Source organism: Aspergillus uvarum (genome assembly GCF_003184745.1).
Source record: "Aspergillus uvarum CBS 121591 unplaced genomic scaffold BO82scaffold_47, whole genome shotgun sequence".
Classification (NCBI taxonomy): domain Eukaryota; kingdom Fungi; phylum Ascomycota; class Eurotiomycetes; order Eurotiales; family Aspergillaceae; genus Aspergillus; species Aspergillus uvarum.
Genome location: NW_020291344.1, coordinates 91,672 through 115,974, shown reverse-complemented (window position 1 = coordinate 115,974; position 24,303 = coordinate 91,672). Strand labels below are relative to the sequence as shown.

At 51.5% G+C, this 24,303-nt stretch overlaps 7 protein-coding genes and 1 non-coding gene across 8 annotated transcripts; 6 read left to right on the top strand and 2 right to left on the bottom strand.

Annotated features, from left to right (window-relative positions):
* Nucleotides 1-9,612: 9,612 nt before the first annotated feature.
* On the top strand, nucleotides 9,613-11,580 carry BO82DRAFT_356501 (GTP-binding protein Obg). The gene has a single exon (XM_025635743.1). It carries the CDS (start codon nucleotides 9,754-9,756, stop codon nucleotides 11,458-11,460), a length of 1,707 nt encoding a protein of 568 aa, XP_025489533.1. The 5' UTR covers nucleotides 9,613-9,753; the 3' UTR covers nucleotides 11,461-11,580.
* Nucleotides 11,581-11,856: 276 nt separating this feature from the next.
* On the top strand, nucleotides 11,857-13,718 carry BO82DRAFT_393935 (putative JmjC domain protein). Its single transcript, XM_025638704.1, has one exon. The coding sequence runs from the start codon at nucleotides 11,914-11,916 to the stop codon at nucleotides 13,561-13,563; it is 1,650 nt and encodes a 549-aa protein (XP_025489532.1). The 5' UTR covers nucleotides 11,857-11,913; the 3' UTR covers nucleotides 13,564-13,718.
* Nucleotides 13,719-15,055: 1,337 nt separating this feature from the next.
* Nucleotides 15,056-17,809, top strand: BO82DRAFT_289133 (DnaJ domain protein; the record flags this gene model as incomplete). Its single annotated transcript, XM_025631637.1, has 4 exons — nucleotides 15,056-15,152; nucleotides 15,210-16,325; nucleotides 16,427-16,508; nucleotides 16,567-17,809. 4 exons carry the CDS (start codon nucleotides 15,056-15,058, stop codon nucleotides 17,807-17,809), a joined length of 2,538 nt encoding a protein of 845 aa, XP_025489531.1.
* Nucleotides 17,810-17,879: 70 nt separating this feature from the next.
* BO82DRAFT_134675 (uncharacterized protein) lies at nucleotides 17,880-18,366 on the bottom strand. The gene has a single exon (XM_025630014.1). The coding sequence runs from the start codon at nucleotides 18,274-18,276 to the stop codon at nucleotides 17,950-17,952; it is 327 nt and encodes a 108-aa protein (XP_025489530.1). The 5' UTR covers nucleotides 18,277-18,366; the 3' UTR covers nucleotides 17,880-17,949.
* Nucleotides 18,367-18,468: 102 nt separating this feature from the next.
* Nucleotides 18,469-20,528, top strand: adB (adenylosuccinate synthase ADE12). Its single transcript, XM_025635742.1, has 4 exons — nucleotides 18,469-18,822; nucleotides 18,915-18,983; nucleotides 19,106-19,557; nucleotides 19,618-20,528. The coding sequence occupies exons 1-4, from the start codon at nucleotides 18,780-18,782 to the stop codon at nucleotides 20,326-20,328; spliced, it is 1,275 nt and encodes a 424-aa protein (XP_025489529.1). The 5' UTR covers nucleotides 18,469-18,779; the 3' UTR covers nucleotides 20,329-20,528.
* A 147-nt stretch (nucleotides 20,529-20,675) lies between these two features.
* BO82DRAFT_t235 lies at nucleotides 20,676-20,748 on the top strand. The gene has a single exon. It is a non-coding gene; the product is annotated as a tRNA-Thr (tRNA).
* A 639-nt stretch (nucleotides 20,749-21,387) lies between these two features.
* On the top strand, nucleotides 21,388-22,518 carry BO82DRAFT_340561 (CybS family protein; the record flags this gene model as incomplete). Its single annotated transcript, XM_025633517.1, has 5 exons — nucleotides 21,388-21,538; nucleotides 21,713-21,730; nucleotides 21,923-21,989; nucleotides 22,053-22,172; nucleotides 22,238-22,518. 5 exons carry the CDS (start codon nucleotides 21,388-21,390, stop codon nucleotides 22,401-22,403), a joined length of 522 nt encoding a protein of 173 aa, XP_025489528.1. The 3' UTR covers nucleotides 22,404-22,518.
* Nucleotides 22,519-22,542: 24 nt separating this feature from the next.
* BO82DRAFT_356495 (nucleotide diphosphatase) lies at nucleotides 22,543-23,754 on the bottom strand. Its single transcript, XM_025635741.1, has one exon. The coding sequence runs from the start codon at nucleotides 23,624-23,626 to the stop codon at nucleotides 22,772-22,774; it is 855 nt and encodes a 284-aa protein (XP_025489527.1). The 5' UTR covers nucleotides 23,627-23,754; the 3' UTR covers nucleotides 22,543-22,771.
* Between the last annotated feature and the right edge of the window lie 549 nt (nucleotides 23,755-24,303).

Sequence of the window (24,303 nt, the reverse complement as noted above, 5' to 3'; positions counted from 1 at the left end):
AGGCAAGATTGCGACTGCCACTCTTACCTCCTATGTGAGAGGCACTCACTCATGCCATCGTAAACTCTCCCTGATTGAACCACTGAATGTTGTGAGGTCCACGGTGTCGTGCTCGTGAGGAAGCCTTTCTATCCAGATCGCTGGATGCAAGTGCTTGCATACAGGCGAAGCATACCGTCATTGCCCCTCTCCTTTCTCGGTCTCCCAGTCCAAAACACCCGAGTTCAACGGCCGACTAAGCTGCAATCAATGATCTAGCGGTGTCAGCGTGACATGCTTTTGGAGAACGCACACCCGCACACCCGCACACCGTTACCAGGGAAAAAAGAGATGGCTAATAGGCTGTCAGCGGGCCGTCGGCATTTTAGCTCGAGTGACCACGATCGTGTTCAGCTTGATCACCATTCGGACTTTACGGAAAGGAACAGGATAATGAATGGGGAATGTCATCGCGACGCACCTCACAGAAGCTAGTCAACCTGGATGTACTGCGGATGATCATGTGAGCCTACTCCGTCAGCTGTATGGAAAATAGAATCTGAGAGAGCGATTGGATGATCGGAGGTAGACCCTGAGACGTGCGGCATCAACCTAGATCGCGGGGCCTGATGAAGGCCTGTCTGGCCATTGATACCGCCGAATCGCTGGCGGAATGATTGAGGAACAAAGTGCGAGTGTGGTGCTGATGCTGATGCTGATGCGCTGCAGGCGCAGTGAATAGCAGGTATAGTACGGAGGACGTACAGTACCAGGTAGGTACCTACAAGCTTACCATCAGTTTGCTGTGCAGGAGCTACTACTAGGGCATTGGTCATAGACTGCGTTGGATAAGAGTCCGGAAGTAAGCGGTGAAGAGTCAAAAGGAGGGGCTTGCAGGTCGCCGGCCGTCTTGGGTATCGCCAGGAGATGATTGAGGACTACTGTACAACTGCATAAACTAGTCATCTCTTGTCCGACGCGGGACAGGCAGACAACTTGTCAACGGTCGGCCGATTAATTTTTTCTTCCCTTGCTGCTGTGTGTACAATTTGACGCGAACAGTCTCCCCCATAGGTCAGCTGGAGTTGGTTTCGAGATTGGGCAGAAACCGGAACGTTGCTGCTGCTGCTGCTGCTGCTGCTGCTGCTGTTGGTGATGTTATTCCTCGAGTCATGCCGGGCACAACCGTGTTCGAGAGGCCCTTGTTCATCTTGCAGGCAGGGCAGAGTGGAAACATACGGTGAGCCGGCCAACGTAACCTGATCTGATACCCAGTTCCCCTCCCCCTTCCCCTCCCCATTTGCCCCCCTTCCCTCCGCACGAGACGGGGTAGTTGGCAAGCAATCTTCGGGAAGTGTTCTACCGCTTTGACAGCTGGGTCAAGATCCTCTTTTCATGCAAGGTAGCTTGATTGCTACCGACTGATTGTCGCACTGGCGGGGCATTGGGCTGCCCCGCGGTACATGGCCGTGAGTGCGGTGTACAGAAGAGCGTCTGGTAGGAATCAGGGCTGTTGGATGAGAACTGGAACGTCAGCCCATCGAGTCTGCGCTTGTCTTCCGCTTGCCTGTCTGTTCGGTTGCTTGCTTCTTTAACTCGTTCCTAGTTGTCAATTGTGCTTATCACCCTCTCTATCCTCGGTTGGTCGCAGAGTTCATCGAGTCTGTTGAGGCAGGATCTGCCCCTCGCACCTCCAAACACAGCCTACGTACCTCCCCAACACTAAAGGAGCTTATTAGCCAGTCTTCTTTGTCTATCTGATAAATTAACCCCTCGTACTAATGTCCGATTCGCTTCAGATACTACAACGGCCCCCATCCCCTTGGTGGGGGGCAAAAGGGAAACTGTCTCGGAATCATCCATTGCTTTCCTTTCCTTCTCTGCTGATACAGCACTAATCCCATGGTCGCTCTTAGCCGCTATACTTGCTTATAATCTTTCGTCATCTCTACCCAATGGGCCCCAAAGCATCGACCCGGTGGTTGTGCCATCAAGTTCACCCAGCTGAAGTCAGCTTCAAAGATACAAGCCACCCGCAGTGGATCGGATTATAGGCGCATTTCGCGCCCCAGAATGTCGGGTCCGCCGTCGAGGATTTATGAGGCTAGATAAGTCATGACGCCCACAATTCTGCATCCCACACGGCCATCTTCCGCTAGACTAGCAGGTTGGGTCCGCGGAATATTGTCCCTGCGGTATGTATGTATATATGTATGTATGTATGTACAGTAACTTACTGTACATAGCACCTAACACGTACGAAGTGATCATCTACTTTAATTCTTCGAAGTTCTTTCTGCCGAGTCCCACTTTGACTACGACGATTTTCCCTGCCTCGTTCCAAACTAGTCTGAGAGCTTCACTTACCTGGTTAATTACAGATTCTCTCCTCATTGGTTATGAATGTATCTAGGCCAGACTGTGAAGTCACCCGATGGTGTCAGTTCCCGTCTGCCACATGTCGGTAATTGTCGGTGTATGCGCGGTAGTCTACAAGTGTATGTAGTGTGTTTCAGCATGACTTGTTAGGTAAAAGCCCACCCCTCGCCCTTCTATAGAGCCAAACGCCGTGCAAGGTATGGATCAATGAGCATATGTATCGAATCCTTCTAGAATCCACTATGGGGGGGGAAGGGGGCTAACGGAAGGGGACCCTCCCCAGGACCGCCGCATAAGCTGTCTTTCGGCCATGCCACCGCCCTGGAGTTTTGACCAGGTACCTAATTAATTAAAAAGGTAAAGATGATCGGTCGGTCGGTCGGTCGGGTCAAGTCCTGTGAGGACGGGTGTGGCGGGTCAAGTTAACCTTGTTCTTGCTTCGATCTCCCTTCAGCTAGGTTGTTTATTGGAATTTTGGTCGTCGACGACACTAAAGTACCTATTATTATCACTGGGAACGTGGTTATTTGCATCCTCCAGTATTCACGAAGTGTGTTCACATCAGTGATTAGCAGGGACACAGAGAGGGCGGTCTGCTTATTAGCGATGCGGCTAGGCTAAGTACTGTACAGTGTGCAGTATACCTTACAGTTTAGAGTGCATGTGCACGCAAATCTTCGGTGTTGCTTATTTTTACGGCGCGCAAATCCATTCACAAAAGAACTCCATACTTGGTCATTGTACCACATTGAGCTGATATTATTCAGTCACCGTGTCAGCCTTCGACCATACAGAGATCAGCTTTGCTTCGGTTGCGACGACACTGTTCCGGAGTACGGACTTTTTTCGATCGAAACAAAGAAAAGTGGGAAAGAGAAAGAAAAAGGCCCTCTCAACGGATACTTAGTGGCGGGGGGAGGATTGACCATGAAAGAGGCAAGAAGAACTGGCCCACATGCCCGTACTTTGCGTGATAGACCACTAGGATGTGCTACTTAGTATAGTGCTATTCGCTATGGAGTAGGTCAGTCATTTGAGCAAACTGGTCAACTCGCGAATCAAATATGTCAGATTGAGTACATACTAACACGGCACAGCAAATGTTCTATTTCCAAGGAAAAGAAGTACCGGAAGCCGCCGTACCTTGTCTGGGACCATGGGTATTTCAATAATGGCACCGGCTTGTCTTCCCCGAGCCAATGGACATAAACGAACGCACCCAGATGATGGCAATGGATACCTAGGGTAGAATGTGAAACATGAGATTTCGGCTGGAGCCAACATGGGTAAAAAAAAAAAAAAAAAAAAAAAAAAAAAAAAAAAAAGTTCTTTAATATCTCGTCCCGGTTACTGCACACGGGAAATCTAGTTTGTTCAGTGTGATTTGCGTGACCTCATTCGTCGTGTCACAATTTGCATGTACACATGCTCACACCCACATTTTACCGCCAACTCGGCAGGGGGTTTCCTCATGGCGCTAGGGAGAAAAAAAAAGTACGGCCAAATTGTACTTTGCAGACTGTACTATATGCCTGTGGGGGCTTTGCAAAGTAATGTACAATATTCCGTACGAGTACTTGTAGTAATCAGTTAAGCCACGATGTTTTAATATCTTTTGGATTAAAACAAGGTGGGCATAGAGAGGGGCTGGGCAAAACTGATCCAAGTTTGAACGCCCACACGTATCAATAACCAAAGGAGATGTTGGTTTGTTGACCCAGTTTGTGGGTTGGGCTACCTGATGAGACGTAGACAAACAGCATAATTTAAGTGTATCTTCACAAGTTGAATCCGTTGTGTGACTTGCACCCTCTCCCAATCCCCCCCACGTACGCTAATGAGGCTGTGTGCCGTGGCGGAAGAGATAGATACTGGTTCACTCGGCGGCCTCTTCTACCCAAATTGGAATGAAGACAGTCGGCACCTGGCAGTGAGCCTCCATGCATACCTCGTATACCGACCACCATATCAGAACGAGGGTCGTACTCGATTTTGCTTTCTCCTTCGTTATACTTCTTTGATCATGGCCAATGAAAGAGATTTCGGCCCGAAAGAAGATCAAATTACGTTGAAGACAACCCAATGCCGAAGTCCGCGTAGGACGGGCTCCGAAACATGTGTTCTACTGTCTAGATCATTTCGAGCCGTCTGGCAGAGACCTTCAGGTCTCCACGTCACGTACTCAGTACGATAACTTGCTCCGTAGCCTAGGTAGGTAAGCCACATTGCTAGGTAGGTCATACGTCAGGAATATCCCGAATTGGGCACTGCTGTAGATAGCGAGTCCATTGGCACCGGCACCTGCCCATCCGCCCTTCTTCAAGCGAAGCCACAGTCACACTTGTAGAAGAACCTCTTGGGTGGCGAAGCCAACTGATGGTGGTGGGATGGATCTCAAAGAGAAATGAAGGGAATAATGGTATGGGACTTTCTTACTCCAACGGAAGTTGGGATCCGGTGCCGCGGCGACGGATAACGATCGAGGATGGATGGGTCTGTTCTCCAGTCCTCAGAAGAACATTAATCACTTAGACTATTGAGTCATCGTGATTGATGATATTGATCGACTTTAGCTTTTTTTTTTTCTTGCCTCCTTCTGCTTTTTTCCCCTTCATTTTTTAACCCCGTTTCCAGGCATTAGACTTTTTTTTTATTTTCGCCGCGCACTAATTACTTCTTAGCCCCATCTTAGAACCATTTCTAGCCGGCCCGGGGGGAAGACGGAGAGGGAAGGGTTGCGTCTGCTTTCGACCTCGATCATGTGAGCTGTGAGCTGCAGGGGAAGCAAATCCTCCCCCTTCCGACGGTAACAGGAACGCGACCCCATTCGCCCAACTGCCTTTTGTTTGGCTGGCGCCTCCACTGCGGGGCCTCAGGCCTGTCGAACGGTGGCTGTCCATCCAAGGAAGGCGGCAAAGCTGGTCCGGGGACATGGATGGGATGTATCATCATTTCTTATCAGAGGAGAGGGGGAAAAGAGAGGGGTTCAAACAAGCTAACCTACTTTGTGCCGTGACTACCTAGTACTCATACTCATAGTTGGTCACAAATGTTCATTTGTAAGTACAGATAGAAAAGGTGGTCGCAAGGGTCGCGTACCCACTCATTCTCAACGTGGGCGTTCCCACCCTACATCAGGACATCAATCGAATGCATGACAGTCTCCCTGACAGGGTTAATGGTGTCACTAGGAATCTAACACTGTCATGGTTCCTCCAAATCCTTGCTGGGATTCGTAACACAGAAAGCGTACTTTGTGTGCCCTGTCAGGCCATCCACAGCAGTTGACCCTCGCGCCATGGAGAACAAAGAAAAAGACTGGTAAATTGCGTGACGACCGTACTACTGCCGCATCATTCACAGACTATAGACCAATGGCATTGTCATGCAGGTGGCTCTGTGTGAACGTCGACCCATCGTCCACCATCTCTATCTAGGCGATGGACCAGTGTCGCGTCTAGATTCGCTGTTGATCGGTTACTTGCTTCCAGATCGTGACAGTACAGTCAGTACATTTGAATTGCTGCGCTTATGGCGGAGAGGTTTTTGATTCGATTGCTGTCACAGTTCGGCTCCTTCATTCTAAGCTTGTTCAGCCCTTTCCAGGTACCGCAAGCGACTATGAATTACCTACCGAAAGTACTGTACAGTACTACCTAACCTACCGTTAATTTACCTTAGAAGTTAAGACTCATAATAAGGTGGAGGGCAGCATGTGGATATTCCCTCCGAACCATGAGCCCGAGGGACTGGGCTACTCTATGAACTGCATACATGCAGACAAAGCTGCATGTAGGCACTCCGTACGCCATGCTCGATTGTTTCATCGTTCGCCTTGTTTGGAGGCCACCGCCTATCTATCGACCCACCACGGCCATCTATTCCTACAAGCACCTGCTGCTGTTCAATGTCTGACGTCGTCGGGATTCAGGCATCGAGTTGCACAACTCTTTCGTCGCATATGGCACTTCCATAGCCGACTCACCTGACTGCTATCGCGTCGCAAGTTCAGCGGTGGTGAGACAGGTTATTGCTGCTTGATCGGATACTTTCACCCTATGCTCGTCCTTTGGACCTTTAACCTAACCCGGTAATCGTCTCCCGTCGAGGCAGGCTTATGAGTCGTGACATGCGACCGCAAAGGCTCGGGAAAACCAGAGTCATCAAGCATACTTTGGGCATTGCTATACAGCAAGGCTGTCTCTGACACCTGCTGGGTGTCCGACCACTTGCCTATGAATGAGCGTATACTCCTCAAGTCATGTGATGCTACGTGCTCTGTTCTAAATGAGCTTCTTGTCGCGAGTGGGAATTATGCTATCATAGCCAAGCGTCCTACCGCCGGTCTAGCCAGCAATGAGATGTCAACTGTTTCTGTCACGCCGCATTGTCTTGATGCATCGATGAGATAGTAATAAGAACCAAATAATGCAATATTTGCGCTAGCTTATGATCAAGAACTCGTGAGCAGATCTCTATCTATCTTTCAGACAAAGAAACGAAAGCCTTGGTTTTGCGAGTTGTCGTAATACATGCAGGTTCGATGTAGATGCAACCACCTCCGTCTACGATCTACCTAACCTCCCTTGGCCATGACAGGTTTGACATTCCCCATGATCGATACATGCACAGGTTGCTCTACCACCTGGGAGCCTAGGCTCTTGAGTTCGATGGTACCAAAATAGACACCCCCACTTGTCCTTGGACTGAAAAGGGTCGATCAAATACATATCGCACATATGTCAACTGAAATGGTGATAACTATAGAATGCTAAGCAACTAGTCATCATTCATTGCTGACTCAGTGAAAAGAACAGCCTTTTTTCATACTCATACTATGACTTATGGATCATCTGCAGCTAGACTGGAGCCGACAAGCCATTCTATACTTAATTGGATAGATAGAGGAGCCGATCGTTCGGGGCACAGCATGGACCAAAGTACCTGGTGAATATCACTTGGAAAAGTACCAATCTACTTTCGGTTAGGCAGATTCCTTGCCAGCCATGGAAGTCTGACCTGGACCTGAAAGTGAGAGCGGCTCGATCAAGATGTAACTAACAAACCCGACTAACATCCAGAAGAGACCAGATTGTGGTGACTGTTTACCTCCGGTTCATGACTATACTTTCTAGATACATAGACAGATTGATTGTTATTCGTCTTTGTGCATCGGCTGTGGACAGGCATTGGAGGATAAGTTTCCCGCCCCTACGCAAGTAATGTATGAATTCCTTGTTGGAAAGCTGAAACGCAGGCTCAAGGCTGATCATCATGACATCTTGAACATCTTGACACCCTCATTGCTCAGGAGGGTTCATGATAGGTCCATAGAGAGATGGATGGTCCTGGAGAACTTGAAGTGGCGAGGGACCCGCGCATTCACTCTTTTCCCTCCCACTTCCATCCCTGCACAAACATGGGAATTCCTCTATGAATCCTTCTGGTCTTTCCTCCCCATCACTCACTTCCTCCCCACCCCACCCGACTGACTCTCTTTGCTGCATGGAGGTTTCTTTCTTCTCTGCTGGATTTTTGTCCCTTTGTCCCGCCGATCTAGGTTGCCTATTGGCCCGAATTAAATATGACACGTCCAAAGCTGCGGCCCACTTGTCGCGCTCCACAATGTTATTGTCGCCTATTTGCCACTCTGGGGAACGGTCCAGATTCCAGCAAAGGACGACGAGGGAGCTGCATTAACACTTGAACTCACCAACCAAGCTGAGAATCTCATAGATTCTGACCCTCTGTGCAGCATACATGTGGCTTGGTTGCTATGGTGCCCGGGGAGCGAGCTTGTCACAGGGCTATATCGTTTGAAAAGGTTAGCCAGAGCGCGAGTCGCGCGCGCGCATTCTTGCGTCCACGGTGAATAGAGATTGTGTCACTCAGCATAAGCGTCTCGGACTTGCTCGTCAACGACTGTTCTGTCGGCTTACCGGTCATGGTCATTTGTCAAGATGGCAATGAAGCAAGAAGTGAGACACTTTCTTTGTTTCTCGATAACAGCAATATTGTAGGGCTTGCTGTCATGCATGTCGTATGTTCCCACTATGCCTCTATCTGCCGACCCAACTCCAATTGCCGGGATCGTAACCTGTCGCTAACTTGTGTGTCTTTGCGCCACAGGTCAACAGACCTGCGTCTTCAACAATTCTCGGTAGCTCCATCACCCTGGTACTGTCCTCTGGACCCGGCTGGTAGATTTGGAATGCGCTATGAGGACTGAGGGAAGTCTCACTTGCCATTAATTGCTGGCGTCGCTGCAATGATGATCGATTTTGTTCTTCGTTACCTGAACACTATGTTGGAGCCATGCATACTATTACCGGTTTACCGATGCTTGGAGTAGGAAGGGGAGGTTTTGCTGGCTGGCTATTATGGCTACTTTTACAACCACGGCTTTACTCTGAATTCTTCAGCATGTGACTGCATCGATGCCTTCTCGAGACGGTGTGCAAACGAGACATGCTGTCCTGCATAGTCCACCACGATGCTACCCGCGAAGGCAACTTCTCCCAGCCTAGGGACCACCGAGTCTTCAAAGCCTGCCCCCTGCCCTCAGACTGGTGTTGGAATTTGAGCGTAGAAAAAAACGTCAGAGAGATGCGAGCGCATTTCGATATGAGGGTCCTGCGGTCGCAGACGAGAGCCTTTGCCATTTGGCCGACATGTATTCATCTTTCACGGCAGTACTCCGTATGTACATACACAAGATTGCTTACCTTTTTCCAAATCAGGGTTTGTGGAAGTCTGGATCGACGTTCTGCAACAAGCCCATGTTATAGAGTGATTGCAAAAATCGACTTGCTTGAGTATACTCAGGTGTTGCCACTGGCATGGGCTTTTTCACTGCCCATTTAGAAGTCAAAGGTTTGTGGGTATTTTCTGTGTCGTGCACATCCCAGGTACTCATGGTTGCAGATTACTCCGATATATACCTGTCATTGCAACGTGAGCATCGTGTACACGCTGGTGGGTATTCAGTGGCCTGATTGCTGTAAGATAAAACTTTTATTCCGTGTATAATCTCATATAAGTTAAAATTGACGTCCGAGGATGACATTCCAATCACAAGTAGTGATGAGTTGGCTAGCTGCTATACAAACGAGAAGCACACCCGCGCAAATAATGTAAGCGGAGAAAAGCTCCAAGTAGACCTTATCATCATGTGCCGATAACGTCACATGATCGTCAGTTTTCCTTGCCCACGACACTGAAGTCATCGACCATTGCCTACCTCCAAGCACACATCACAAATCCGCAACTGGATTCATAGTTCTTTCAAGCCAAGGAGAATATGAATCGCAACTGACTGTGCAATCTCTTCAATCACAAGTGTGAAGTGTTTGTCTGACAATGAACAATATCCGCTAGTACTTTCGATCGCTCATCATGGCCGCTCAACGAACATGCATCCTACGCTCATTTCCACTTTCAGGCGTTCAGCGGTCGGCCCGACTACATCAAACACCCATCGCATTAGCTCGCGTGCTGAGGCATTGTCAACGACACAATAGCACCAACTCTGATTCACAACGGCTCGTAAGCCAAGCCACCGTGCCCGACCAACAATCTCTTGAAACCTCCCATCTCAATCCGCTACCGGACGATTACTCCCGGTTCATATTCCAAGACAAGTGTCGCTCGACGATATGGTCAGGCTCAGGCGGAGATGGGTGCGTCTCGTTTCTTCGCGAGAAGTATGTCGAGGAAGGCCCACCGAACGGTGGCGACGGCGGCAGCGGTGGGAGCATCTACATCCAGGCCGTTGAAGGCTTGACCAGCTTACACAAGCTCGCCCGGAGAGGCGTCATCAAAGCGGGACGAGGCAAAAACGGACAGGGAAAGAGCAAGGGCGGCAAACGCGGCGAAGATGTACTCCTCCAGGTTCCTGTGGGTACCGTCGTACGCGAAGTCGATCGGTACGACCCGGTCGCGGAGGAGGAACTACGGCAGCGACACGAGCGCATGAAGGGCTCTGAAGAAGCGGAGGAGGAGCAGGAGGAGCAGGAGTTCGGCATCACCTCGATTCGCCGCGATCGCTGGGTTTTGTACCCCGGAGCCAATCCGTCCGATTATTTGACCACGGTATTTCCGAAAAGTTCGCCGCGGCGGCAGCACATCGCGTCCATGGAGCCCAAACAGCCCATCAGTCTTGATCTCTCACACCACATGGATAAACCGATGCTGCTTTCGGCGGGTGGCGTGGGAGGGATGGGCAACCCGCACTTCGCGCACCGCGCAATGAGCCGACCGAAGTTCGCGTCCAGAGGGGAAGGTGGCAAGCGTCTGGAGCTTGAATTCGAGCTCAAGCTCCTTGCGGATGTTGGGCTGGTGGGGAAGCCCAATGCTGGAAAGAGCACTTTGCTACGCTCATTGACCAACAGTCGCACACGAGTCGGGAACTGGGAGTTCACGACGCTTGAACCAAATATTGGTACGGTTGTCATCGATAATCACAAGGGAAGACCTCTGGTCGAATTAGAAGGCAGGAAGCCGCGGACGAATTTCACGATCGCTGATATACCGGGTCTGGTCGAGGGTGCTCACCTTGATCGCGGCTTAGGATTGGGATTCCTGCGACATATCGAACGCGCTGGTATCCTGGCGTTCGTCGTCGATCTCAGTGCCGGTAATCCCATTCAAGGTCTCAAGAATTTATGGCTTGAGCTTGGTGAATATCAACGGATGCGTGAAGCAGAACATGCTTTGAAACTAGAGGAACTTGCATGGCCTGCACCAGTAGACGAGCTACCGGATTTCTTCTCGTCGGAAGAAGCGCCGGAACCTACTTTCGTGGTTCCTGACACTAGTTCCACCAGTCCCAAGCAAGACCTCAATCCCCTCCCGGAGCTTAAAATGCCACCGATCCATACCAAGCCTTGGTTTGTCGTGGCCACAAAGGCTGACCTCCCAGAGACTCAGGAGCAGTTTCGGGCACTGCGGGACTATCTTGCCGCGGTGGAAAAGGGCGAGGCTGATCACCCGGGTGGCTTGCAAGAAGGGTGGAAAGAAAGAGTCTGCGCTGTTCCCGTGAGCGCCATCAAGGGTGAAGGAGTTGCCCGCATTCCCCGACTAGTGATGGAACTGCTGGGTTGATTGCGTGACTGACAGAGGCTTATATGAGTGTCTGTGCAGAGTATGTCGAGCACAGCACGCTATTTGGCTGGACGCATGTATGTAAATATAGAATCAGTAAATGGAAACCTCAAGTTATGCCAATTGTTTTCCTTGCTTGCGACTACACTATTTCTGCTATCCATTACGCTTTTCTCCTAAGCATTGATCATATATCTTGCTTCCAGTGCGATGTACTTCAAAGTCGAAGACCGCTGTCTTTGCACACAAGGCCGTGTTGAGTGTCCCCGCATGACGTCGGGTCACCCCCCGTCAAGGAGAAAAAAGGAAGTTGCGGGAAACATTCATCATGGGCGCTGGCCCACCGCCAAAAGAAATACAGAACAAAAACATCCTCCACCGTTGGCCAGTGACCATTTCTATCCTTCGCTTTGATCGCAATACATTTATCACAAAAGGAATATCTTGATTGTCATGAATGCCTCACTTTCAAAAGTCATCCTCCACGCAATCACGTCCATTCGGAGAGTTGACGAGGACGATCCCGTCGTGAGATGCCGCGCAGGTCGTTCAAAGGACCTCTCCAAACTATTGCTACAGGACCCCGAAGGTGCAATCAAGGAAGCAGATTCCCACCTACGCGTCTTCCCCTTCAAAGATGTAGACGTGTGCTGGCGTCGGCTATACACGGACGCCAGCATCTTGAAGGCCTGTGTCAATGTCTGCGCCAATCTCGTATTTCCTGCCGCGGCCCCTTTGGACGAGTCCTATTATTACCGCCTACTTTATAGACTTAGGAACCATGCAGGCGACGAGGACATTCGCATCAAGTCCAACGCTCCGTGGCTTACGCCCACTATACACCTACTCGACCGAGCACTGATCATGACTGGCGCGCCACGGCGCGAGAATCTTATCGAGACCCTGATCAATGCCCTCCAGGCATCCACTCGATCTACACTGCAGCATGCAGCCCCTAAACAGACAGAGCGCAATTCGCTCTTCTCCCCGGATGCAGCAACAGCACCTCAAATAAAATATCCCATTCCTCGCGTCTCAGCGCTGTCGTTCGAGCAGTTCAAAGCGCATATCTACACATCTCGAACTCCCCTGGTAATCACTGATGCAGTGGAACACTGGCCAGCCCTAACGACCCGGCCGTGGTCTTCCCGTGCTTACTGGGCTGATCGCACGTTCGATGGTCGAAGACTCGTGCCCGTGGAGATCGGTAGAGCTTACACGGATGACGACTGGGGCCAGCAGATTATCCCCTTCAGCGAGTTCGTCGACGATTATCTGGATCGGGACCGAAATCAAGATGGCCCCACCGGTTATCTGGCACAGCATGACCTGTTGGCCCAGATTCCAGCTCTACGGAACGATATCTGTATCCCTGATTACTGCTATGTCGATCCTCCGGGACCGGAGCCGGGTACACCCGTGTATCTGAAGAAGCGGTTGGAAGCGGAGGAATCCAGGAAAAGAAAGGCTGAGCAGGGAGCAACTATCACAAACACAGAAATGTATGCTTCGGCGCAGGTTGATGCTGGCGCTGTGGAGACCGGATCCGCAAGCGATGACTCTGTGAACGATGACTCCGGTGGTCCCTACATCAATACCTGGATCGGTCCGTCGTGGACCATTTCACCACTGCACCATGATCCGTATCATAACATCTTTGTTCAGGTAGTGGGCGCAAAATACGTTCGACTCTACTCGCCTCATACGTCAGCCTCGCAAATCTATCCGAAGGGAAGGGAGGTTGTGAATCGATCATTGGACGAGATCTCCAATGAAGGCGATAGGCAAGCAGACATCCAACTTCAAAGGGAATTAATTGCATCCATCAACGCAGATGACTCTTTATCACCAGAGATGGCCGCGAGGAAGGATGAGCAGGCTCAAGCGATTGACATGTCGAATACCTCGCAGGTGGATCTGGCAGCCATTGAAATGTCCCCGGCCGAGGCTGAACAGTGGGAGGACCTATGGCCGGGATTCCTGCAGGCAGAGTACGTCGAGACGATCATCAAGGAGGGCGAGTGCCTGTATATACCTGTGGGCTGGTGGCATTATGTTCGTAGCTTACACGGGGGTATCAGCGTTAGTTTTTGGTGGGAGTAGTCAGTTGCCCCTTATGCCTAGATCGATAGATCGATAGCGAAAGGACAATACAGATTATATCAAGCGCACTAAAGGATCAAAATGTAGCAGGTAGGAATACCCTAGACCTGACAGCTCCCAGATTTACCTTTGGTGTTTGCTGAAGTCAATCGTCATAAGTATCATCCAGGAGCAACAGCGGATAATACTTTCTACTGAGAGTGGGAGAATGTAGGATATAAGGCGCACTGCGACCCAAAAGAGTCAAAATAGGTCGACACATACAAAGAGATAGTGAGATAGGTAGATAGATAGATGGATAGTGGGGTGGTCAGCAAAGTTCGGTGTCAATGTGGAGCAAAGGTGAGGCCGAGTCAGGATACCAAATTGGGCAGCAAATAATGAAGCCGGGTTCAATGAGTTGGCGGCGGTAAATGGAGGACTAGAAGGAAGCCAACCTTAACAAGTCCCAACTAAGGGCCAAGTCGCCTACCCAAACTAACGTTAGTCGAGGTGTTGCCCAGGCTCTTTTTTCGTTCTTGTGTACTACTACTACCCCGGAGTTCCTTTGGTCCAAGCGTTTGACTCTGGCTCTTTCTATCCAGTTTCTCTGTGTCTCCCTCTCCCGCCTGCAAGCAATACATCGATTTCACCGATATACCTCACTCTCAAGTCCAACGTATGACTCAAGAATCGATTGAAACGAGCTGAGGTCGAACTGTGCTCCGTCGATCCCTCCAATACTGTCTCGTCTCGTGTAGTCTTCCTTGCGTGCCTTGCTTGAGGTTTCTTTCTTTCTTTCTTTCTTTCTTTCTTTCCTTCCTTCTTTTGATCTGTGAAAATACTTCATCTGGATTCAACTGTGCTATATTTACAATAGCTCTGTCTAGCTCTGTCATTCATTCGTTCTTTCCTTGCTACCTCAAATAGCCACCTCGAATGTTCGGTCATTGTGGAGTCAGAAGTGGATGATCGCATTGTTGCTCCGGGAGATCATGTTGGCTCGGGACGCTTTATCGCGGCGCGCTGTCCGATAGGGAAAAAAGTTCCTGTTGAATTTATTGAATCGCCCATCAAGGAGTTTGCCCCCAGCCTTGGACTAGAGACGCAGGAGGTAAGTAGTTATGTCTTGTGCTGCTACATATATTGGAAAATTTACCCAAGGGCTGGGCTAATCCTGCATGGCACCAACTAGGGCCTTTTAAGGCTAATCAGCGACGATTTGATTGCTTTGTTTTTGTCCCTTTTCCCCTCAGCAACCTCCGAGCCGACAGAACTCGACTTCGATCCCTCGTTTGCAAACGATCGCTGAACCGTTCCACTCTCCTCTCTCCTTCCATATATCTCTAGTCGGTCCTTTACCGCTCTTTTACTTGGAGGGCCATTCGAAATCTAGTCCTTTGCTCGCCGCGAGAGGTCATGTGTACAGCACGGTCAAACCTTGGCGTGATTCTAGTGGCACACAGTCCTTCGGCGAGAAGCAAACAATTGCAGGCCCGGCCGTCCTCTCAAGATGGTTAAGGCAGACGTGCGGAGAGACTACTACGCCGACCTGGGTCTCACTCCCAGTGCAGAGACGGAGGATATCAAGCGGCAATTTCGAAAATTAGGTGGGAGCAAGGCCATATTGTCCATCTGGCTAGGAGTGCTTTATTAACCTTTGACAGCTTTGAAGTACCATCCTGATAGGAATCCTGGCCGCGAGGTGGATTTCATCGCCAAGTTTCAGGCCATCCAAGCGGCTCATGAGATCCTCATCGACCCCCAACAACGATTGCGGTATGACACGGACCGACTGCGCGCTGGGTACGGCAAATTCTACGGCCCGGCTAAAAGCACCACACCGCGAAAGACGACTTCCACCCCTCAATCCTCCACATATTCCCCAAAGCCTGCACCTACGAAGCCACATGCTACGACACGTCCACAGTCCTTCCATGCGGGGCCCTCGAGCGGCGCCCAACGGTATGCCAGCTATGCACGCGCGGCGCCGAAACAGCCATGGGAGAAGGCGCACGATGAGGGACAGACAAGGGCCGACGCATATCGAGGATTCCAGGACATGAAGGGAAACGGCATGCCGGGCGGATGGTCATCATTTGACCCCCGGACCGGACACGCGGGATACAACGGAGCTACGCCTAGACCCACCAAGGCGAATGCGCAGTCGGCAAGGCCCAAGTCCGCTTTCGAGTACTTCAGGACATCCAATAAGTCGGAGAACCCAGAGGCTTCACGGGCCCAAACCAAGAAGAAGAAGCAGGGGTTCGCTCCGCACGCCGCGGGCGGCGATGAGCCTATGGCTACACACACTTCCTCATACACAAGTCGAAACGAGCGCTCACAGACTTCGAATGCGTACTTTGGAGCTGCACCGTCGCCGACGGCAAAGAAGACTGCCACTAACCGGACAGATACGCCGGAATTCGAGCGAATGAGAAGCAGGTATGCTAGCGCTGGAGGAGAGAGAACATTCTTTGACAGCGCCAACCTCGGGCGCTCTGCGAGTACGCGGGATTCCACTGAAAGTCCCAAACCTCGCTCCCGGACCAACCCACCCAGCCCGTCTCCCCCCGAAGGTGGACGTTATCGTAGCGCTAGCCCGAAATTCAAAGCAGATAAGAACACAAACTATTCGTTTACGAGCAGTTCTAGTGATCTTGACGAGGACGATGAGGAAGAGTTTCTGGCACGGAAGCCTAAGGCGGTCCCCAAAAGCAGGCTGCACCCTCACAAGAAGTTCACTGCTTTTCATACAGAGCAGACCCCGGGGACCGGGTTCGGTAAGTTTCGCCTCTTCCACAGAACTGTGCTGTGGTGATTCGTAAGCTAGCAGAAGGATGTTTTACAAGCTTTCATGAGTGCTAATGATATATGTGAGTAGGGTCGACCACAAACGATACCACGTCAGCAAACAGCCCCTTCGATATGCCTAATATCTTCGGCTTTCACAACCCACTGAACTCGTATGTGGTACCCTTGGGTGACCCATGAATCTCTGAACTGACGACTTCTGGCGCATAGACAACAAGAACCCGAGCAGAATGGCGTCCCGCCAAACAGAAGCTTCAAGAGCAGCAGTCATGAGCAGTTGCGAAACACATTCCTTGCCGAGAACTGGAATGGAGCCGCTTTCTTCGATGGTGGTGCTCAGAATCAGGATGGACGAGGACGATCAGCGACTCGAGAGGAGACCGAAAGGAAAGGACACTTTGCCGATGCGCCCAATCATGACCATGAGGGACCCATTCCCGAACCAGAGCCTCAGCCGACTTCCTTCGCCCAATTTGGGTTCCCTGCTGATCAATGGACCGAGATGTTCAAGAACATGTCATTCGAGCCGAAGAATGGAGGGTCTCAGCAGACACAGACGGCCTCTGCCCAGCGACAGAGAAGTCCCCGCAAGCAACGGACGGCGACCAAGACGCGGCCTAATCCTAAGCCAGCTACTGTTACGGCCGAAGCTGACGAGATACCAACAACTACGAACGGAAATACCACCCCGGAAACAGCCAAAGCGGGGGATGCGGGCGTAGAAGCAATGGATCTCGATGACACGCCACCTCCCATGACCACGGAAAGATCAGATGAGACGAAGAAAGTCAAAAAGACAGTGCCAGCTTCAAAGGAAGAGCAGAAAGAAGAGAACGCCAAGAACTTCAATCTCGAGGACTTGAGCAAGACGGTTCCTCTCACACAAACCACAAACGGTGGCATCGAAGACCTTCAGGACATCCATGTTACTTTGCCGTTTGAGTCTCGTGCCAATTTCCCCAAGACGACGGTGCGCAACGCCCGTCCTCGCGACTTGGACCTGCCTCGACCGCCAAAACGGCCGACTGTGCCTGAACTGATCCCTCTCAGTGCGGGCTCTGCGCAGATGGGCTTATCTCGCGCAGCTTGGGAGCGTTACACCGCAGAAATGGCGGTATACACGTCTGATTGGAATGCCTTTAATCGTCGCATGCTACAGCATTTTAATGCACGCCAGGAGGCCACCGAGACGGGTATGGCTCCAAATTGGATTGGTGCTATTGGGGATGCGGCCAAGGTCAAGCTAGACCCAGAGGACGGACTAGACGGAGCAAGCAGTGACACCATGGTGGCAGGCAGCGCAAAGGGGGGTTACAACGCGTACAAGCTCGCGTTGGATCAGGATCTTAGGGTCTGGAAACACTGGGAGGTGGCGCGGGAATTGCACTACGACTGCATCGCCAAGCTCGGAGACTTACGCGATTGGGTCATGTCGGGGGGGAAGATGCTATAGAGATCAACAGGCAGAGTATGACTTATGAGGTTTTGGGCCACATTTCAGCATCACTCTCGGCGAAGGTCGCACGCACGCATGCATTGGTTTAGGGCGTTGGCGTTATAGTGATTGTTAACTAGTTGATGATATCCCGTGTATCATATTCTGCCAAGGCCATGGAATATCCTTGGAAGCGTATTTGAATTGCAACCTTTGATTCCAACTCCAGCTCTCGGTGATCCCGCTGTTTCTTGATATTCAAACCCTATTGTATTTGTATCATGATTCGTGATCTGCAGAGGCCCTACTTGCCAGCCCCGAGCCCCAAGCCCTAACTCTATCCCGATACCGGTCGGAAGTCCCCGACTAACCAGTGGGAAAGGATGAGAGCACTGGGCTCCCGAGCAGCAAATACCGCATACGGCGGGGTCTCCCGCCGCGGGGGCTAGAGACGGTAACGTGAAATTACCGGCAAACGGGGGCATGATGCCATGAACCAGTGCGGGTGGCACAGGTTGCTGGGGTACGGTATGGTACCAGGTGCCCGCGGTAATGGCCACGCACCGATCGAGGAGTCACCGGCAGCCCCGCCCAGCAGGTTAGTGAGAGACCGAGAGTGCTATATATCATCTTCCCCTCCGCAGACCTTCCCCTCCGTTTCTTTTTTTTCGGCTTTTTGGTCTTTGACGGTCGCGAACTCTTCGCCGCTGCTCCAGTCACCTCTGGTATACGTTGGAAATCCTCTGGTGTTCTTTAACATTTTACCACAACAATCAACCCTTCTTCGACAGAATCCCCTTTTTTCTGCCAGTCCAACTGACGCCGGATTCATCCGTTGACTCATCCGTATACCCACTATCGTGCCCCGCCTCCAGACGTTCCTCCCTCCATCTCTGTCCCTTGTTGCAGATTCACGGAGTCCTCACGATCGAAGTATTCAATTGCTTTTAGATCTTCAGTAATCACAAAATCAATCAACAAATTCACAATGGGTGTCACAATTGTTCTTGGTAGCCAGTGGGGTGATGAAGGTGAGAGAAAACACCGCTGCCAGTCTGCATTGCCTGCGGTATCCACTCTGCCAGCAATGAATGCACGCTGACATCAGATTGATTGAAAACAGGAAAGGGAAAGATTACGGATATGCTCGCGCAGGAAGCTACGCTTTGCTGCCGTGCCGCTGGCGGCCACAGTAAGTGTTCCCCCCCCCCCATTACTTGTCACAGTTCTCACTTGTTTTTTTTTTTTCTGTCACCTTGCAAACGCGCTCACCGGCGATTGACGGGAATACAATCTAACTATGGACGCACTTAGACGCGGGCCACACTATCGTTCATGGCTCTACGACTTATGACTTCCACATTCTTCCTTCCGGACTGGTCTCCCCTTCTTGTGTCAACCTCATTGGCGCAGGAACTGTGGTGCACGTCCCCAGCTTCTTCAAGGAGCTGGCGGCTATCGAGACTAAGGGTCTGACCACCGCTGGAAAGCGTATCTTCATCTCGGACCGCGCTCACGTTTGCTTCGACCTGCACTCCGTTGTGGATGGCCTGGAAGAGGCCAAACTCGGTGGTCGCAAGGTCGGCACCACTGGTAAGGGTATCGGTCCTTGTTACAGTGACAAGGCTGCTCGTCGCGGTGTTCGTGTCGGCGAGATCTTGGACGAGGCTCTTTTCGAGCGCAAATTGCGTTCCCTGCATGCGGGATATACTGCCCGTTTTGGCGACTTGGATTACGACGTTGAGGAGGAGCTTGCGCGTTTTAAGGTAGGCTTTTGTTATTGCTGGAGCGTCGTGCGGGCGATGATGCTGACGGCCCGTTCATAGGAGTACCGCCAGCGCCTGGGTCCCTACATTGTCGACCAATTGGCCTTCCTGCAGAAGTACAAGGATGCCTCCAACACTTTGGTTGAGGGTGCCAATGCTCTGATGCTTGATCTGGATCACGGAACCTATCCCTTCGTGACCTCGTCTTCGACCGGCTTGGGTGGTGCTGTCCAGGCTCTGTCCTTGAACCCCACCAGCATCACCTCTATCATTGGTGTTGTTAAGGCTTATACCACCCGTGTCGGCTCGGGTCCCTTCCCCAGCGAACAGCTGAATGAATTTGGTGACAAACTGCAGGGTGTTGGTAAGGAGTTTGGTGTCACCACCGGTCGCCGTCGTCGCTGTGGTTGGTTTGACATGGTCCTCTGCCGCTACTCGCAGGCCATCAACCACTACACTGCTCTCAACCTGACCAAGTTGGACGTTCTGGATGACTTTGACGAGATCAAGGTCGGTGTTGCTTATATCCTTCCTGACGGTACCCGCACGGAGAACACCATGCCTGCCGATCCCGAGGTCTTGGAGAAGGTCAAGGTCGAGTACGTCACTCTCCCCGGCTGGAAGAGCAAGACCATGGGCATCAAGAAGTATGAAGATCTGCCTCCCAACGCCCGCGCCTATATCGAGTACATCGAGCGCGGTCTTGGTGGGGTCCCGGTCAAGTGGATCGGTACCGGCCCTGCTCGTGACGACATGATCTCCCGCGAGTAGATTCCGCGGTTTGGTCATTGAACCGGTTGGTTGTTTTATTCTCATCTTCTCGTATAATATCCTCAAGCACCCAGTACCATTATTTTCTTTACCATGTATGTTTCTACTCTGGATTATTTGTACTATTGTCTACTATGGTAAAACGGTAGACGGCTGGGTCGCAGATTAAATTTAGAGTACAAAAATTCCATCTCATAGACATTTTCAGATTTGATCACCTGTAAAATAAGGCCAAGCAACGATGTATATTACGTGCTGGAATTTTTCCTGTTGGATGCTGGTCCTGATACAAGATAAAAGAATAGCATTTATAATTGCTAATGTCTAGACACGAAGTAGATATCCTTGCACTCGTGGCTCAGTGGTAGTAGCGTCGCACTTGTAATGCGAAGGTCATGGGTTCAATCCCCATCGGGTGCATCGCAGAGTCTTTTTGCTATTTTAATATCCTACATACATCTCCAGTCAGCGTCATACATCAGCATATACGGTCGCAGGGCTGACTTGTTGTTTTGCTTTTCTTTTTTGCATCATAATTGTTGAGACCAAGGTACATTCGATACGCACATGATCAATGAACCTGCGTCACAAGAGCTCAGGTACCTAGTAGCTTTTCCTCGTCGGCTGCTTCGGGAAACAAGAATGCTTTTGCGCCTGAGGCAGAAATATATGTCCAGTCTTTCGCAGAGCTTTCCCAGCAGCCACCCCATCCCCTCTCTATCGTCTTAGTTGAGGCGTTCTGTACCAGGCGCCAGAGCAGCCTAGATGATTATCAAGAAGGATAAGCCGATTTACCCCATCTTCCAGCATCATTGCGCATCTTCCAGCTGTAGATGGTATTGCCGGGTGTCGGCCATTTTCGGCTGGGCGGAGAGCGACGCACCAATCACGGACCTGACAATGTGATGACCGTTTCCCGATCGGACTCCCGAGGTTCCATCCTGAGCCTCGAGTCTCAACCTCAACTTCTTGTCTCGCTGTAGCGCCGTCGAACCGCGATCACCAATCCTCACCCTCCTTTTTCGTTGCAACCCGACTCTCCCCTCCTCGACTATCACAATGGCTTCAATTGCGCGCCAGTCGCCCCTCCTCCGGCAGTCCTGCCTGTCGGCCTTCCGCGCCCCTTGGGCCTCGAAGAATGCCGCCGGCGTGTCGCAGGTCGTGGCCTTCCACGCCTCTGCCAACAAGCAGATTCTGCCTCCTCTGCCTCGTGAGTCGCCCGTGATATACCTGAGAAAAAGTTTTGTGTGTGGTTGTTGGCTGTCCAAAAAGATTGTGCGGGGGTGTGGATGAGCTTTTGTGGGGGATGGACAATGGACATGGGGGCGATTGATCGGAACCCATGAAATAAATGTATGGTGATGCTAACGTATTCATGAAACAGAGTCCATCCAGGGAACCAGTATGTTATCCTATCGATCAACCTTTCTCGAGCCTGAAGTCGGTGTGCAATAAGAAGATAGTTTTGTTGGCCGTTGAAGAGCTTCGGGTCTATCGAAGTTTCTCTTTTCGAAACTCCGCAGCGCATCGATGACGACCACGGTCGGTTCGGAGGACTTAACTTTTCTAACGTCGGCTCTTTTTCGACTTCTAGTGAACGACCCTGCTCCCATTCCTCACCCCCACCCCGTCCACGGTAGCTACCACTGGACCTTTGAGAGGTGCGTCGATTCGGATATCCGGGATCACAAAAATGGAACGTAGCGCTGATGATTTATGTATAGACTCGTCTCGGCTTCCCTCGTCCCTCTCTGCATTGCTCCCTTCGCCGCCGGCTCTGTGAGCCCCGTCTTGGACGCTGTCATCTGCTCCGCTATTGTCGTTCACTCTCACATCGGTTTCGAGTACGTTCCTGTTACATGGTCGTCTTTTGCCTGAATCAGCCAGGAAGCTAACCCTCGCCTTTTAGCGCCTCTATCACTGATTACTTCCCTGTCCGCCGTGTGCCCAAGACTGCCGCATTCATGAAGTGGCTGCTACGTGCCTTCACGCTCGGCACAGCCGTTGGTTTGTACGAGTTCGAGACGAACGATGTTGGTGTGACGGAGGCTATCCGCAGGGTGTGGAAGGCATAAATTCAGGGTGGTGTTCGTGTTTGATGTTTGTTCTGTTTAAGGCGTTTTTGCCTATGTATATGCTGTCTTCTTTTTTCTGGTAGACGCCAGTACTGGAATCCTTACTACCCTGGAGCATAAAATGAGTGTCTCGTGTATGTGACTGATCTGGTTTGAGATTGTTCTAATTATTTCCCTTTTCTCTTCACCCGTAACTCTCTCTCTATTGTTATCTCGACGCCCAGCGCAAGATTCAAATGTATGGCCCAGTCAATGTAGGGCAAGTAAATAAGTCACGTAGATATCTCGAAAATGTGTGTTCCTCTTTCAATCACCACCAAATCCGGCTGGTCCAAACAGCCGATGATGACCCTTTCCACCGTACCAACTTACTCCTCCTCATCCTCTAACAAATCCTCCTCCCCACCGGACAAGCGATCATCATCATCCGCCTTGGCCACCACCCTCTCCATCAACTGCAACGCCGACCGCAACGGCAACCCCACCACATTATCCCAGCTCCCGTCGATCTTCTCGACCAAGATCGACCCCAACCCTTGCAACCCGTACCCGCCGGCCTTATCCGCGCCCTCCCTCGTGCGCACATACGCCCACAGCAACTCATCCGTGACGCCCTGGTCGAACTTGACGTCCGTCTCCTCCAGCGCGGTCTCCAGCGCATACCCGGGGTCGCGGGCGCTGACGAGCGGCGCCATGGCGCACATGGCCGTGTAGACCTTGTGCTCGCCGACGTCGCGCAGGGCCTTCAGCATGGCGAAGTGGTCAGCCTCGGAGCGGGGCTTCTCGAGGATACGGCCCGACGCCGTGTCGGCGATGATCGTGTCCGCCGCCAGGATCAGGCCCGGCTCCCCCTTCGCCTCGTTCAGGATCTCCTGCCGGTACACCGCCTGCGCCTTCTCCGTCGCCGTTGCCAGCACGTACTCGAATGGCTCCATTGTCTTCGGGAAGTCCTCCGGCGTGTTTGATGGGATGATCTCCAGGTTCGGCAGCCCCAGCTGCGACAGGATCTGGCGCCGCCGCGGCGACGCCGACGCCAGGATGACGCGCTGGCTGCGCAGGTGGTTGAGGATGGGCAGAGCGAGCGGCGGCGGTCGCGGCAGCATCGACATGCGTTTTGTCCCGGCGGTGGTGCTGATCGCGCTGGAGGTGGTGTCGTCGTAGGCCGGCGGCGGGTCCGTCGGGTCCGTTGGGTTGTGGAGGAGGGATTGTTTGCTGTCCGACATTATTGGCTCGCCTCTTTGGCGGGTTTGGAGGGGGGGGAGGTGGGTGGTATGGTGTTTATATTCGCGATCAAAGGTAGGGGAGTAGAAGAGGACTGAAGGGAGTATTAGTGTGTAGATGGATTTCCAAGTTGGCTGAGCGTTTCCCGCATTCGGACGAATTTTGAGGCTTTTGGTCATCGGGATCGTTCCATCTAGGCGGTCAATCACGGCAGATGGGAGGGGGAGGGTGTGGGCATCTATCAATTAGTCAATGCAGGGAACAGGCAAGGGGTTGGCCGTCTGGGCTGCTGTCCCACTTAGGTTGTGTCACACCTGAATGCGATCTCCCATGCTGCGTAGTATTGTAAATGGATGCATCATTGTGTTCATGGAGAGTTCTCGTTTTCACTGGTGTTGCTCTTGTAAATTGATCAAATTCGCTCTGAATTGCACTAGGGACATATAATGGTCGCTGCAATCTGTTGACCCGCAACAGAACAGCTGGATCCTCAGGGAAATACGGAGTACCCTTCAGAGAATGCCACATGAAACCCACCGATTCTCTGCGATCCGCAGCGTCAATGCCCTACACAAAGCCAACCTAGGAATCAATCTTGACGCCGAACACCATACAATTCGACGCCATGAAGAAGCGTCGTGTGTGATAATAGACCCCAGTAGGCGCAACCAAACCGTGA

Coding starts and splice junctions, on each gene's coding strand:
- adB (XM_025635742.1), top strand. CDS start 18,780: ATGGGTGTCACAATTGTTCTTGGTAGCCAGTGGGGTGATGAAG. Junction 18,984..19,105: donor CCGTGCCGCTGGCGGCCACA/GTAAGTGTTCCC, acceptor GGACGCACTTAG/ACGCGGGCCACACTATCGTT. Junction 19,558..19,617: donor AGGAGCTTGCGCGTTTTAAG/GTAGGCTTTTGT, acceptor GCCCGTTCATAG/GAGTACCGCCAGCGCCTGGG.
- BO82DRAFT_356501 (XM_025635743.1), top strand. CDS start 9,754: ATGGCCGCTCAACGAACATGCATCCTACGCTCATTTCCACTTTCAGGC.
- BO82DRAFT_134675 (XM_025630014.1), bottom strand. CDS start 18,276: ATGCCCCCGTTTGCCGGTAATTTCACGTTACCGTCTCTAGCCCCCGCG.
- BO82DRAFT_393935 (XM_025638704.1), top strand. CDS start 11,914: ATGAATGCCTCACTTTCAAAAGTCATCCTCCACGCAATCACGTCCATT.
- BO82DRAFT_356495 (XM_025635741.1), bottom strand. CDS start 23,626: ATGTCGGACAGCAAACAATCCCTCCTCCACAACCCAACGGACCCGACG.